Source organism: Peromyscus californicus, unplaced genomic scaffold (assembly GCF_007827085.1).
Source record: "Peromyscus californicus insignis strain IS unplaced genomic scaffold, ASM782708v3 Scaffold_2__1_contigs__length_46816999, whole genome shotgun sequence".
Taxonomy (NCBI): domain Eukaryota; kingdom Metazoa; phylum Chordata; class Mammalia; order Rodentia; family Cricetidae; genus Peromyscus; species Peromyscus californicus.
The window spans coordinates 7,806,518-7,822,242 of record NW_026294540.1 but is presented as its reverse complement, the minus strand read 5'-3'; the positions used below and the strand labels follow the sequence as shown (position 1 = coordinate 7,822,242).

At 48.7% G+C, this 15,725-nt stretch overlaps 1 protein-coding gene across 2 annotated transcripts in view; it reads right to left on the bottom strand.

The window, feature by feature from the left end:
* Ksr2 (kinase suppressor of ras 2) overlaps positions 1-15,725 on the bottom strand; it is a 379,014-nt gene that overhangs the window by 287,232 nt on the left and 76,057 nt on the right. For both annotated transcript variants that reach the window (XM_052755170.1, XM_052755169.1), the window contains exon 2: positions 2,868-3,008. In XM_052755170.1, coding sequence (XP_052611130.1) covers positions 2,868-3,008 — 141 coding nt within the window. The remainder of the gene's footprint in view (positions 1-2,867; positions 3,009-15,725) is intronic.

The window sequence follows — 15,725 nt, the reverse complement described above, 5'->3', positions numbered from 1 at the left end:
CTCTGACCAATAGCAACCTGGGAGGAAGGGTTTGCTCAGCTTACGCTTCCAGGTCACAGCTCATCCCTGAAGAAAATGAAGAAGGACACGGCGTGCTGCCTCTTCTCAGGCTGGCCGCCTTCCTTATACAGCACGGGGTCGGTGTGCCTAGGGAAGGCACCGCCCACAGTGGGCTGGGCCCGCCCGCGTCAATCAGCAATCAAGATGCTCACAGATGCGGCCCCAGGCCGCCCTGGTGAAGATGATTGTTCAGTTGGGGCTCTTTTCTCAGGTGGTTCTAGACTGCGTGGCGTTGACAGTCGGTGAAAGCTGGGACAGGTGTGCGAGCTAAAGCTCTCCTCTCCTTGCTGCGGGACCCCAACTGTGCATTTTTATCCTATGATTTAAAAGGGGTGTGTGTGTGTGTGTGTGTGTGTGTGTGTGTGTGTGTGTGTGTGTGTATGTATGTGTGTGTGTGTGTTAGGCTCCTAAGAGAGCACACACACAAACCTTTTTAATGACAAGAAAAGTGAAGAAAGCTGTAACTACCTGGGCCAAAGAAAGTTTGTGTGTGTTTTGGTTAAATCATCCCAGCTGGGATAGTATTTACCGCACCCAACACACAAGTAATGCCAAAAGGCCATGTGAAAGTGAAGGTGTGTATGGACATACACATGTGTATGTGTGTGTGTGTGTGTGTGCACACGCAGGGGTGTGTGTGTGTGTATATATAATATATATATATATTATGTATGTATGTTTGTGTATGTGTGCACGCAGATGTGGATGTGTGCCTGTAGATGTGAATGGAGGTCCAGAGATATGTGTGGATGTGTGTGAATAAGTGTGTATGTATATTGTCAATGTGTGTGCGTGATAGATGTATTGTGTACATGAGTGCATGTGTGCACATTGATGTGTATGTGTGTGATATGCATGTGTGTGAGTATATGTGTGCATGTGTACGTATCTGTGTGCATGTTTGGTTTATTGGGGAACTGGACTTAGATTTTCACACATGCCAGACAAGGTGTCTACCATTGCAGTGAATCCTCAGCCAAAGTGACTTGTTACCCCCGCCTGCAGACCCGGATGCTCAGGCCCAGACAAGTTAAACCTTTTGCCCAAGTTACAAGCAAGAGTGGAGAAGCAGCATTCAAACCCAGGGCACATCTCACAGCTGGCTCCATAGATCCCTTTCCTGCGTGAGAGCAGCCCCTGGTGGACAAGCGTGTGAACTGCAGGCAGGGAGCCTTCACTCCCTGGCTGGGGGACTTAGAGCCTCAAAAAGGGGTGAACTGGAGGAACCTCAGGGCCCGAAGGGGCTGCCGACTGTGGTTCATCAAGTCAGAAAAGGATTCCCTTCTGTATAACCAGTACTTGTGGCTTTGAAACTAGAGAGCTCCAGACTTTAGAAAACAGGTTTTTAAGTTGTTGGGTCAAAATAAAATAAGACCAGATCTGATCATTCAAACAAAAACCATCTGCCCATCAGGCACAGTTTGAAGAACACCATTTTTCAAACCTTTCTCTAGAAGACTTACTTCCGCTTTACCTGCCCCATGAAGGGCCCTTGGTACATAAACATTTATATAATCCCCAAGCCTTTAAGAAGTACCCTGAGGTGTGCAATCAAACTGTACCATTTGTACCATGGTGCTTAGTTTAATAGTCAACCGGACACAATCTAGAGTCACCTAGGAAGAGAGTCTTGGGGAGGGATTCTCTAGATCAAGTTGTGGGCAGGTACACGGTGGATTGTCCTGGCTACGTTAATTTAGTGTGGGAAGGTCCGTCCACTATGGGCGGCATCCTCCCTAGGCCTCAGGCTCCAGACGATAAAAAAAGGAGCAAGTGAGCCCAGCAATAGCATGTGTGCATGCATTCTCTCTCTGCTGCTGACAATGGCCGTGACTGACTGCTTCATTCCCTGACTCCCTACAGTGATGGGCTGTGACCTGGAATGGCGAGCCAATCAACCCCCACTCCCTCCCCCAAAAACGTTGCTTTCATCACAGTAATTGGAAAGAAAACTAAAATGTGGCCTTTCATTCATCCTAAAAATATTTTAAGAAACACGCCACCCCCAGGCATTCTGGCCATCCTGGGCGTGAAACTAGTGGTGTAGAAATTCATGCAATGCTGGAGTGTGTGTGTGTGTGTGTGTGTGTGTGTGTGTGTGTGTGTGTGTGTGTGTGTGTGCGCCCACCCCCAGGACCCGCCTGTTTCTGCCTCCCCAGCCCTGGCATTACCAGGGCATGCCTTCACGCCCAGCTTTTGTACGCGCGGGTTCTGAGGACTGAACTCAGGCCCGTGTTTGAACGGCAGGAACTCCACCCACTGCACCACCCCCCAGCCTCCATGACCCACGTGGAAAAGACTGGTGTCCTGAGTCTCTGTGATCCAAGATGGCTGGCCACAGCAGTTTACATGAAATACAATTCAGAAGCCAGGTCTTTGGTCCCACATACTAATTGAAATCCTAGTGCTCCAGAAGCCATGTGTGCCCATGGCCGCTCTATCAGATGGCACAAACAGGAAACATCCCCCATCACAGTGAAGTCGATGGGCAGCACTGGTCAACACAGTGACTTAGCGTGCCTCCATTGAGAGGCAGATCTAAACGAAGTCCTGACTCTAGAGTACCTCCCACACACCCCACACACCCCACCCCACCCCCCGACTACAAATGCTGACTCTGGAGCCTTGCCCTTAACTCCCACTCAGATAACATCTGGGGTCCTGTAAGCCTTCATCTAGCACCTATTGAGGGCCTACTATGTGCCAGGGTCTGTACTGGGCATAGCCCAAGCCCTGCCATCTAGGAAGTAGCCAATGGCTGTCTCTGGCCAGTAAGGGTCAAGGGGTTCGGGACTGCCTGTGGTCACCTCCAGGACTTCCTTGCGCACGTCCACGATCCGGAACCAGTGGCGGAGCTGGGGGAAGCCATCCAGTTCGGCATTGCGCTCCTGCAGGGCCACCTTCTTCTTGCAGGACAGCTGCCGGCTGAAGTACTTCACCAGCTTGCTCTGCAGAGACAGAGAGCACAGAGACACGCCTCAGAGACTCTGCCACAGGGAGCAGGGGCGAGGAGCCCTGATATGCCCACTAACCCGAGCCAATCCTGCAGCCAGTTCCTCCCCCTCCCCCACCACGTTACAGAGCAACAGGCTGTCTGGACCTTCCAGCTGCCAGAATCATAAGCCAAACACATTTCCTTTCTTTACAAAGTGCCTGGCCTCTGGTATCTCGTTAGAGCTGGCCTCAAACTCACAGAGATCCGCCTGGCTCTGCCTCCCGAGTGCTGGGATTAAAGGCATATATATGCCACCGCCACCTGGCTTGGTTTTTATTTTTAAAAATCATGCAAAAATTCTCTTAGGACTAGGACTGAATTTCCAACAGTTTCTGAGATGGTGCTCGACATGTTTCTACCATCTTGTACTCTGTTCTTAGGCAAAGCACTGTCCTCAGCATTGACAATGATAAAAATCAAAATATCGATGGGCTTTAAGAAATGGTCAGATGTCCTACACTCTGCGGAGTGAAATATCAAATGTCCAGTCAAGTTTTAGTTATTTACATAAAAACAAATAAGCATACCCATCTCATTAGTATGCATGCGTGCTTTCATATTTAATAAATGGTGACATCATGTGTATATGTAATCACTATGAAACAAGTTCCACTACGGTTTATCATCAGTAATATTAGAATAGTTACACCTGCATAACCCCAGCTGCATAAACATTTCTCTGGTGATAAGGGGCTGTAAGTGGGGAGGGTCCCAGAAGCCCTGTTCACACCACCCTCAAATAAAATGACGAAGTGTGCTATGTAGAGGCAGACGGCAGTTTCGAAGACGTCTTGACAAACAGAATCTCCTCCCGCTCCCCGGCAAAATGTGCCCATGAATTTCTCTGTAAACGCGGAGCCTCTTTCTGGAAGGATCCTTAACCCTCTGGGATGAGGAGACCGGAGGTAGGAAACCGAGCAGGGAGAAAGGACATTTACACATTGCTCGGTGGTTGGATTTGCAAGTCATACACAAGTCTCCGCGAGCTAGCCAGTGCTTTTTCAAAGAGGCCTGGCCCATATTTCTGGACAGACGCCAGGACATGCAAAAGGAACAGTGCTTTGTTTTGTCCATGGCTAGTTCTGTACAAGTGAACAACACTAACCAAAGAAAGGCAATCCAGGGGGCTGGAACAATGGCTAAGCACTTAAGAGGGGGGAACTGCTCTTTCAGAGGACCTGGGTTTGGTGTCCAGCGCCCACACGGCAGCTCACAACCATCTGTAACTCCACTTCCAGGGGATCCGACGCACTCTTCTGGTGCACGTACATACATGCAGACAAACACTTATCAACAAAAAGAAATAAGTAAAAACAAACCAATCTAGAAGGAAAGAGAGAGAAGGGAGGAGGGAAGGAGGGAGGGGGAGAGAAAGGGGGGACAATCTCAGTATGTCAAGCAGAGGAAACGATGTGGGAGGGTAAGACTCAGTTTCTCAGGATGGGGGACCCAACAGTACCAAGCAACAAGCTGTAGCTCTGTTTCCTTATACACAAGCGATCTTTTCAATAATTAAGCAAAGCTCTATAAGAGACATTTAAAGAAATGAGGGCCAGCAAGATGGCCCAGCAATTCAAGGTGCTTGCCACCAAGCCTGATGACCTGAGTTCAATTCCCAGGGCCCACACAGTGGACAGAGAGAACTGACACCCTTGAGGTGCCCTCTGACCTCCACATGCTCCATGGCAGGTATGCACACACAGACACACAAAATACATAAAATGAGTAGGGCTTACAACTTCCACACACAACCTGGGGGGGGTCACAATTTAAACCCTATCTTAGTTAGGGTTTCTGTTGCTGTGAAGAGACACCATGATCATGGCAACTCCTAACTAGGGTGGCTTACAGTTTCAGAGGTTCAGTCCATTATCATCATGGTGGGATATGGCAACATGCAGGCAGACATGGTGCTGGAGAGGTAGCTGAGAGTTCTCCATCTTGCATAGGCAACAGGAAGTGAACTGAGACACTGGGCGTGGCTTAAGCACATATGAAACCTCAAAGCCCGCCTCCACAGCGACACACTTCCTCCAACAAGGCCGTACATACTCCAACAAAGCCACACCTCCAAATAGTGTCACTCCCTATGAGTTTATGGGGACCAATTACATTCAAACCACCACAAACCCCAACAGTGACGGCTGAAGACACCAAGCCAAACTGACTGAGCAACCATCATCGTTTGGAGACACCAGCTAGGTGTCCTGATCTTGCAAAGCCATCCTGGAGTAATACAGGGCCAGGGGCTGGTAGAGAGCCAAACAGTTTCAAGAGAAACCACCATGTGGGCAGAAATTCTTACCAAGCTTTATTACATGACTATGAGTGTCTGAGCAAGCTCTCACCAGCTGGACTGTGTGTCCAGTCAACTGCCTTAAACGTGCCTTAAAGGCAGGGGCAGGGGTGAGGTGGGGCAGGGCGGGGCAGGGCAGGGCAGGGGTATGGCTCTGAGCAACAGGCACTCGCTTTTGCCTGACTCCAAGAGTTTGAGTCCCCCAAGTACCAGCCGCCTTTCATCTCGGATTGGTGGGTGTGCTCTCAAAGTCTACTTTGATTCCAGACCTTCAGAAACAGAGACATCGATGCAACCTCTGGGCCAAATGTCCAGAGGGAGGGAAGCCTCCAGCCAGAGACGACCAAGTGGCCAGTGGTGCGGGTCCCTCAACTCAGGGACAGATTTGTGTTTCCTTTTGTTTCGTTTCATGTAAATGCATTTGACGTGAAATTTAAAAACCAAAACAATATAAAAATGTTTTCTGGGAAGCACAGTTGTATTGTTTGAGGAGAAAGCTACCAAACTGAGCCCAGCGGTAGTGGTGGGCACCTCTCATTCCACCCACTTGGGAGGCTGAGGCAGGAGGATTGTCAGACCAGGCGTTTGAGACCAGCCTGGGATATATAATGAGACTCCCTATTTCAAATAAACAAAAGCACAAACAGGTCTGCGGCGCTGGCCACGCTGCCTAGCATGTGAACAAAGGCCTTAGTTGACCTCTGGCACCATAAAAATCCAACTATCACTCCGTCAATCAATTAAACCAGGAAAAGCTGGACTGCAGCCACTCTGTGAGCTTAGGGCATAGCCAATACTTAAGCGGGGGGACATGAAGAAAGTTGCTAATATATTAGACAGAGCACATGGAGGAGGGGTGCGGGATTTGGGGGAGGTGGGGAGGTGGGTATTGAGACAGGGTCTCTCTACATAACCCTAGCCCTTTCTGTCCTGTGGTGGTACACACCTTTAATCCCAGCACTCGGGAGGCAGAGCCAGGCAGATCTCTGTGGGTTCGAGGCCAGCCTGGTCTACAGAGAGAGACCCAGGACAGGCAACAAAACTATACAGAAAAACCCTGTCTCGGGGGAAAAAAAAAAAAGTTAAAGGAGCCTAGAAGTGTAGGTCAGGAGAGGAGCACTTTCCTGGCCTGGGTTCCATCCACACACCATGAAAACCTGTGTGATGTACAGACCATGGCTGCAGAAGTGTGTGAAATGTGAGCGGTTCTCTATGGTGGATCGCTGACGGGTTTTCCTTGTTGATTCTTGTTGTTAATTGGTTGTTCTCAGTTGTCCTCAGGGAATGATATACATCCCCTGCTGTTGATGGGGCGGGGGACATACAAGATTCTAAAGTTTGGCTTGGGAACATAGCGTGCTGGAATGCCGGTGCTGTGCGGTGTGAACGGGAATAGAGAGGGAGTGGGACAGAACTTGGAGGGCATTGCCCCTCAGCAAGCCTGTCATGAGTGTGTTAATACCCACACACATGATCCCAGCATCCAGGTTTTCTGAGCCCCCCCACCCACCCTGTTGAAACACCACATACAAGTCCTCACACAGGGTACGGCCATTTTTGTTTTGTTGTGTTATGTCACACTCATTGTGTGAGGATAAGGACTAGAGTTTGGATCCCCAGGATTCACACAAAAGCTGAGTGGATAGGGTGCCTGCCTACCATGCCAGCTTTCAGAGCTGAAGACAGAGGACTTCCCAGGGTGAGTAGGCTAGCTGAATGGTTGAGCTCTGAGTTTGGGAGACTTTGCCTCAGTAAAATGGAGAGGGATGGAGGAAGTCGCTGGATGGCATCCTCTGGCTGCCATATGCATGTGCGTATCCAAGCATGTGCAACCCTCATCCACATGTGCCCGCAAACATGTGAGACACACACACACCATGCGCACCACACACACATACAGATGCAATAAAAAGAAACTTAGATTACCGGCTATCATTCCATGTTGTTCTCAGTGATCTTAGAATAAAGAAGATCTTCTCAAATCTATGATTTTCCTAATCACGTGAAAAAGAAACCAGACAGCAAACAGTACAAAGGGACTCTCAGACGCTGAGATAGTGTGTGTGTGTGTGTGTGTGTGTGTGTGTGTGTGTGTGTGTGTGTGTGTGTGTGTGTGCGTGTGTTCAGACAAGGTCTTACTGCTAAGTCTAAGCTGGATTTAAAATCTTGATCCTCCTGCCTCAGCCTCCTGAATGCAGGCATTACAGATGTGTGTTGTGATGCCTGACTTGATAGTGCCATTTTCTTTTAATTTATTACTTTATTTTCTTTATATGTGCGTGTTTACCTGCATGGATGTATGTGCACCATGTACCTATAGGACCCCGAAATGGCCAGAAGAGGGCATAAGATTTCCTGGAGCTGGAGTTCCAAACCCTTGTGAGCTGCCGTGTGGAAGCTGGGAACCGAACCCGGGTCCCCTGAAGGCGCAGTGTGTGCCCTTAACAGCAGAGCCATCTCTCCAGCCCCAGTAAAGCTCTTTTTTTTTTTTTTTTTTTTTTTTTTGTGGTTTTTCGAGACAGGGTTTCTCTGTGTAGCTTTGCGCCTTTCCTGGAACTCGCTTTGTAGACCAGGCTGGCCTCGAACTCACAGAGATCCGCCTGGCTCTGCCTCCCGAGTGCTGGGATTAAAGGCGTGCGCCACCACCGCCCGGCCCAGTAAAGCTCTTTTAATGGCAGTCAGTTTACCTAGAAATCTTGCTTCCCCAAGACTAAGGTCACAGCACAATCATGGCTACCAGTGACGGTCCTAAGACAGACACCTTTCATCAATCATTTAATCCTCGTGACAGTTTTGAGTTCTGATCACCTTCCACATTTGACAAAGGGAAATACTGAAGCTAAGAGGGGTGGAGTCATTGGCCCAAGGTCATCACTGACTCAAGATCATCAGATTTTACCCTGGTCTTGAACCCAAGTCCGATGAATGGAACAGGTGATCCTCAATCCTGATTGTCAAACTGACAAGCTTTCGAATCACCATCATTTCTAGATTAGGTTAACTGAGGCGGAAAGACCCACCCTCCATGTGGTGGCACCATTCTGTGGGCTGGGTCCTGGACTGAATCAAAAGGGGGAAAGTGAGCTGAGCAGTCACATCCATCTCTGGGAAGACAACTTGACAAACAGAAACCGCAAGGCCACGTGGTCAGAGCCAAGAGGGAAGGGCAGCCAAGGGTCAGCCTGGGCATCTGAGATGCAGAAGTGATGGGCCAGCCTCTTACCCGGCAAGGATCCATTATCACAGGACAGTAATGGCGGGAGCGCTGGGCTTGCTAAGGGAAGCAAGCGCTCTCCTGCCTTCTCTTATAGTTCTGGGAGGTGGTTCAAAGCACAAAGCTTATTACACCACGCGCCTCCACTGGAGGGCGGTGCTCTTCCTGACTGATGGGTTCTGAAGACAGGAGCCACGCCCCTTCAGGTAAGCCCAGAGAGCCAGAGCATTTAGTCACTCAGTATCTGCTGAGTCTAACTGTTTTCTAGGCCAGCCTCACATTCTTTGTCCGTTTCATTTTCTAGTGAGTCATTTTTATCGTATCTTTGCAAAAGTTCTGTCCACAGAATCTCTGGAACTGAAAAAGCTGGCCCGTCACCAGAAAAGGTGTGCCAAGCTGAAAGTACCCTTGGGGTGAATTTTGGCTCCTAATTTCACATTAGAAGTGTAGCTCAGTGGCAGAGCATATGATCAGCATGTATAAGGTCCTAGGTTCATGCCCCAGAACCAACCCAAAAATCACTGTGATAATAAATAAATCTTTCGACATCCCTAAATTAGTTTTTTTAAATGGTTCCTGATGTCTCTTCTTTTGAATGTGTTGGCATGCTTGACACGGGGGTCACATTATTGGAACTGTATTACAGATGAGGAAATGGAGCCCGAGGTGTTGGACCCCCCCCCCATCCCAAAGTCACACAGACAAAGACGTGGCAGGGCCAGGATGCGAATTCAGGACATCCAATGCCCACTCTCAGGGTCTCTCTTTGCTTCTCCACCGAAACAGACACAGGGTAAGAGCCTTTGGTGGCTTCACCCCTGACCATTGGCCTCGTCCCGCCTGGTGGTCTAATTGACCTTTAGGTCATGCTCAACTCAAATCTGAGCAGAGCTAAAGTGGAAAAAAGCAGTTCAAAGTATCCACCTTCAAGAACCGGGCAGTGGTGGCGCAGACCTTTATTCCCAGCTCTCAGGAGGCAGAGGCAGGTGGATCTCTGTGAGTTCGAGGCCAGCCTGGTCTACAGAGCGAGTTCCAGGACTGTAGTTGGAGTTTTCCTGCCTGGCCCACAGTCAGGACAAATCTCTGTCACCCGCCAGTCCCACAGCCACTCAGACCCGACCAAGTAAACACAGAGACTTATACTGGTTACAAACTGTATGGCCGTGGCAGGCTTCTTGCTAACTGTTCTTACAGCTTAAATTAATCCATTTCCATTAATCTATACCTTGCCACATGGCTCGTGGCTTACCGGCATCTTCACATGCTGTTTCTCATCGTGGCAGCTGGCAGTGTCTCTCTGACTCAGCCTTCCACTTCCCAGCTTTATTCTCCTCCTTGTCCCGCCTACACTTCCTGCCTAGCCAATGGCCAATCAGTGTTTTATTTATTGACTAATTAGCAACACATTTGCCATACAGAACATCCCACAGCACAGGACAGCCAAGGCAGTAGAGCAACCCTGTCCCCCGCCCCCCCAAAAAAAATTACGGCAAGGTTGGTCCAAGTGCACCCACCCTCTGAAGTGCTACTGGGGTCACAGGTGCCATTCCAAGCCTGGCTAAGAGGTGCGGGGATCCTAGGGTGCAATTCTCCATCTGTACACCAGAGGGCAGCCCGGCCCCTCGCACAGAAATGGAAATTGTCTGCAGGCCCATACTCCATCAAGCATCCCCGCGCCTTATTACTGTATTCCATATTAGCATGATGGTAAATTTAGCAGCATAAACAACAAAAAAAAAATTAAAAGTCAAGACATGCGACAGCTCTAAAAATAATCGTGTCTCAAATCCCTAATGGGAAACAGGAAACTTTTTCACTCCAAATCAAACTGCAGAAACCTGCAGGGAACACACAGGAGTTTGGTTTGCTACCGCCTAAAGCCATCACCCCTGGGCACTACTGTCTGATCGATGGGTCAGGAAAACTGAGAGGAAGGCAGGGTATGCTGAAGAGGGGTCTGCACCCAATCTTCCAGGCCTGTGTGAACCTACCAGCCGGCTGGGGCTGGGGATCATACCACACCCACGACACAGGTGGGACACCTGGGGCCCAGGAATGACACAGCCAGCCTTCGGGCGGGCAGCACAGAACCACCATGCCCTCAGGACCGCCCTGAGAACTCCATTCCCACAGCCTCCTTACTAATCGTCCTGAACCCACGGGTTCTGACCTTGTACCTGTCCCTCCTGCCACGGGGTAGGTCTACTGGCAGCAATGATGTCTCCCTCCCACCCTGCAGAGTTCTCACTTCCAAACCTGGCACACCCAGTTCCACACACACCCCACACCCCGGGTAGCGCTCTTTATCGCAAATGATGCTGTTTACCGGTTTCCATGGCTACACCTTCCCACCGCCACACACCCATCATCCTGTCAGCTCCAAGCAGGGGCTCGCTCTCTGCCTGTGTTCGTTCCCCCAGCATTTGGATCCTGCCCAGCAGACAGCCAGTGGTCTGTTCATTTTTCTTTTTTCTTTTTTTGGTCTTTTGATAAATGTGCATCACTGGAAATGGCCACCAGACTTCCAGACATGAAGCCCTGAGCCCTTTCTCAAGGTACAGCCTGGGCAGGACCGGCTCCCTGACTGTGCTACCAAAGCTCTAGGGCTGTCAAACCCCACCAGGGTAATGAAATCGCTGGAGCTGCAACCAGAGGCCTAAGGCCTTCCCGCGGTTGCCAGGGCGACCATTGTCATAACACCCCTGCAGGAGGGGCCGGCTGACAGGGGAGAAAATTGTCTGACTGAAAATGTTTTCAAACAACTGACCATATTGCATCTTGAGGCAAGTTCCCTACTGGGGAGGGGTCTGTGTCTTCTGCCCTGCCTGGACCCCAGAGCAGAGAAGCCCACAGGGGTCCCGGGCAATCAAGGGATGTGGATCCCACTGCCCACTGCTTTCAGTTCAGGATAGCTGATGGCTTTTCTATTTCTTTTTTGAGATTATTTTTATTAAGTGTGTGTGTGTATGTGTGTGTGTGTGTGTGTACACAAATATGTGAATGCGGATGCTCATGGAGTTCTGAGAGAGGGCTGGATCCCCTGGAGCTGGAGTTAGAGGCAACACTTGAGTATGGATGTTGGGAATTGAACACAGTGGACCGTCTTAACCACAGAGCCATCTCTCCAGCCTCCCCTTTGTCTCTTTCTTTACTCTTTCTAGTAAGGAATATTACAAAGAGCCAAAGGTCCTAGAAAGCAACAGAGTGAAGACACTCATTATTGGAATCTTTATAGTTTCTGAGACAGGTCTCATGTAGCCCAGGCTGGCCGAAAACCCACTATGTAGCCAAGGATGAGACTGAACTTTGGACCCTCCTGCCTCCACTTCCTGAATGCTTCAGCATAAAGATGCACACCACCACCACACCCTGTTCATGCTGTGTTGGGGGTGGAACCCAGGGCTCCATACAGGCTTGGCAAGGGCTCTACCCATTAAGCTACATCCTCAGCCTCAACACTGTTATCATATTAACACTTACATTATGATAATATGCTGCCATAATATAGTTATACTATTTCTATAATGTAATACAGAGTCATGCACACATGAACGTTCATATATAATTTGAAATAGAGCCATATTGTATTTGTAGTTAAATTGACACTTGTTGATTTTTATATACTAACTGTATCTACTGGTCTGTTGATAATAACGCTATTAATTCACCAACTATTATTCAAGAATCTATAGTGCTTGCCCTGTGCCAGGCTCTGGGATAAGGGCTTTACTAATATAAATGTGATTGTCATCCTATGTTCTTTAAAGGCCTCTTAGAGGGAAGAGAGCCGAGGCACAGTGTGACCATTAGCCTGGCTAAGGCCACGAGCATAACAACAGGGATGGAGCGGCCCCAAGACTGGCCCGACCCTGAGTTCAGTGTTGTTACAGTCTGCTCACTGTAGGATTGCCTAGGGATCTTGTTAATGATACACATGCTAAGCCCCTGCTCGGCTCCACCCCAAGCCCCCAGGACTCCTGGGACCAGGGGCTTCTCTTTCCATCTAAACAAGGTCCCCAGATAGTTCGGAGAGGCAAGAAGCTCAACCGTGCTGAGTTGGACTTCACTGTCCTGGGAGAGTCTGGCTGTCCTTGACTCATCAAGGCTGAAGCAGTGAGGGGCTGTAGCACCACACGTGTGGATGGGCTGAGGTTCAGGGGAGGTGGGGATTCGGCACCTGAAGTCAGTAGTCCCAGAAGGCACAGGTACAGGGTTGAGGAGAATAAAAATACAAATGTAGGCCAGGCAGTGGTGGCGCACGCCTTTAATCCCAGCACTTGGGAGGCAGAGTCAGGTGGATCTCTGTGAGTTCGAGGCCAGCCTGGTCTACAGAGTGAGTTCCAGGACAGGCACCAAAACTACACAGAGAAACCTTGTCTCGAAAAATCAAAAAAAAAAAAAAAAAAAGAAAGAAAGAAAGAAAGAAAGAAAGAAAGAAAAAGGAAAAAAACACAAATGTAATCTGTGTCTTCCTTGCAATCGTTTTCAACTTTTCTGGAAACAGGGAGGCCCCCAAAATATGCACCAGCTCCCTCTCTTGCCCAGCACTGGCTTCAGGGGAGCTGATTAACTAATACATTTAACCTTTAAAAACGTCCCAGCCTAAATCATACCTAAGCTGAACGCAATTTCCAATTTGGTCAGACTAACTGACCTCCCACCCACTCCATCCACCAGGCACACACTGTAGCTCCCTCCCTCTTAACCATTCTCCAGGGGATACGCTGTATGGGAAATACACACTGGTAGGGCGGGGGGCCCACCCTTTGTGCCTCCATTCTGAACCATGTAAGTGAGAAAGGTCAATGGCGGTAGGAAACGAAAAGGGCCAGTGGGCGGGTGCTATACTGAAGGACGGGAGGTGAGGGCTGGGGCCGAAGGTCTGATCCCCACGCCTGTGACCCTGGCAAATTGCGAGTCTGGGAGCCAGAGTCAAGCAACAGTTACAAACATCCGGGGAAGGCGTGCCCTGAGCAATCTGCAGCCTTACCACCCATTGCCTGAACCATGGGGAGGGAGACGGCCGGGTGTGGGGGGCACATAGATGTAACTAACATCCACCAGGCTGAGGCAGGAAGACTGAGAGTTTAAGTTCAGCTTAGGTTACACAGTGGGATCCTATCTCAAACAATACCTGAGAAAGACCAGCATGATTTAGAATAAACGATGTACGGAAGGCCAGCCACATCAAGGTAGTGGCTAAGCAGCTTCACAGCCGAACCAAGACCCATGTTCCATTTAGTACCACACTGCCCAAGACAGTCATGGTACTCATGACTATGGCGGCGAAATTAAAATTGACTAAGTCACATTAGTAATCAACATAGTAAATAAACCTATATCTTGGTACCCTTGACAAAAAGAAATTCCAGGGATGGAGAGAAGGCTCAGCAGCTAACAGCACTGGCTGCTCTTGCAGAGGACCTGGGTTCAATTCCCAACATCCACACTGAGTAGTTCACTACTGCCTGAACTCCAGTTTCAGGGGTATCTGTTGCCCTCTTCTGGCCTCTATGGGCACCTGCAGGCATGTGGTGCACATAAACACACAAAGGCATACACACATACATATAAATTTAAAAAAAAATAAATAAACACAATTTTTAAAAAATTCCAGCCAGGAGATGGTAACACATGTCTTTAATCCCAGCACTCGAGAGGCAGAGGCAGAGGCAGACGGTTCTCTGTGAGTTTGAGGCCAGCCTGGTCTACAAAGTGAGTTTCTGGACAGCCAGGCCTACACAGAGTAACCCTATCTAAGGAAAAAAAAGAAAAGATAAGAAAATTCCAGATCTCATCCTTACTGAAATCTCTGATCACTGATCTGCTGAGACTGAGGACTCAACACCCTCAAATAACTTCAAAACTTCATCGAGGTTTAACTTTAATTGGGTGAGATGAACCAAGATCCTCATTAAAATGATATCTTTAGACTCAGCCAAGACCGGGACACATTATACACATTAAGGATCATTAAACCCATCAGAGTCATGTCTGCATTAAACAGTTTGTATATTTGAGGTAATTATTTCCTATTCTTCCAGTCTGACAGGATGTAGAAAGGTTAACACCACCTCTCCAACTCTGGTCTGAAACGTGTAATTGAACAGCTGGTTCAGACACACAATTTGAGTTGAAACTGAATTCAATTTAGGTACAACCTCACCAAAAAGCTTAGCATATTTATGAAGTTTTTATATATATTTTTTGATTGTCCTAGTGTTCGGGAATGAACCCAGGTCTTGTGCATGTCAGGATAGCACCGAGCCACTGGGTCACGTGACCAGCTTATGACTGTTATTGTTTTTTTAGTGCGTGTGTGTGGGCACACATGCTCGCACACGCCTCAGCACTCAGATGGGAGATAGGACCACTGTGAGAGTCAGTTCTCTCCCTTCACCATGTGGGTCCCAGGAATCAAACTCAGATCAGCAAGTCTGGCAGCAATCGCCTTTATGTGCTGAGCCATCTCATAGGCCCCCCATCGAGTCGTTTCCTGAAGCTGCTGTGGGTTACGGACATAGTTGAGAAGGCTTGTTTACCAACAATTAGGGTGCTTAAAATTTCCACATATCAAATGTCTAAATACCGTTTAAACTGCTTGAAGGTGTTTAATTCGTTAAGATCCAGATTGGTACCCCCAACTTCCACTTAGTAAATTTCACACACAAGCTAAATAGTTCAGATCCAAAAACACAGTTGGAAGTGTTTTCATTAAACAGATAATGGTCCAACCAAGGAACATTGCCATGCCTTTCTCATTTTTATTATTTGATATTATTTATTGTTGGGGGAGGTGTATGCAACAGAGCCATGTGGAAGTCAACGGCAACCCATGGGAGTCAGTCTGTCCTTCCACTCTGTGGGATCCGGGATCCAATTCAGCTCATCGGGATCTGCAGCGCGCGCACACACACACACACCGTGCCTTCCCGCCTGCAACAACTGCACCCTTAAATTCCCAGGTGAGGAAAGACTAAAGTTGGAAAGACTTAAAATCCTGCACTCGGCTCTAGGCTCCAGAGTGAGGAGCTGTGGGGTCCAAATGATCCACACAGCCTCTCAAAGATGTGTTTTTCCCTGTTAACTGGAAGGTTAAAAAAAAAAAAAAGAAATCTACACTCAAAAGTGATATCAAGTTCCAAACTTTCATGGTCATC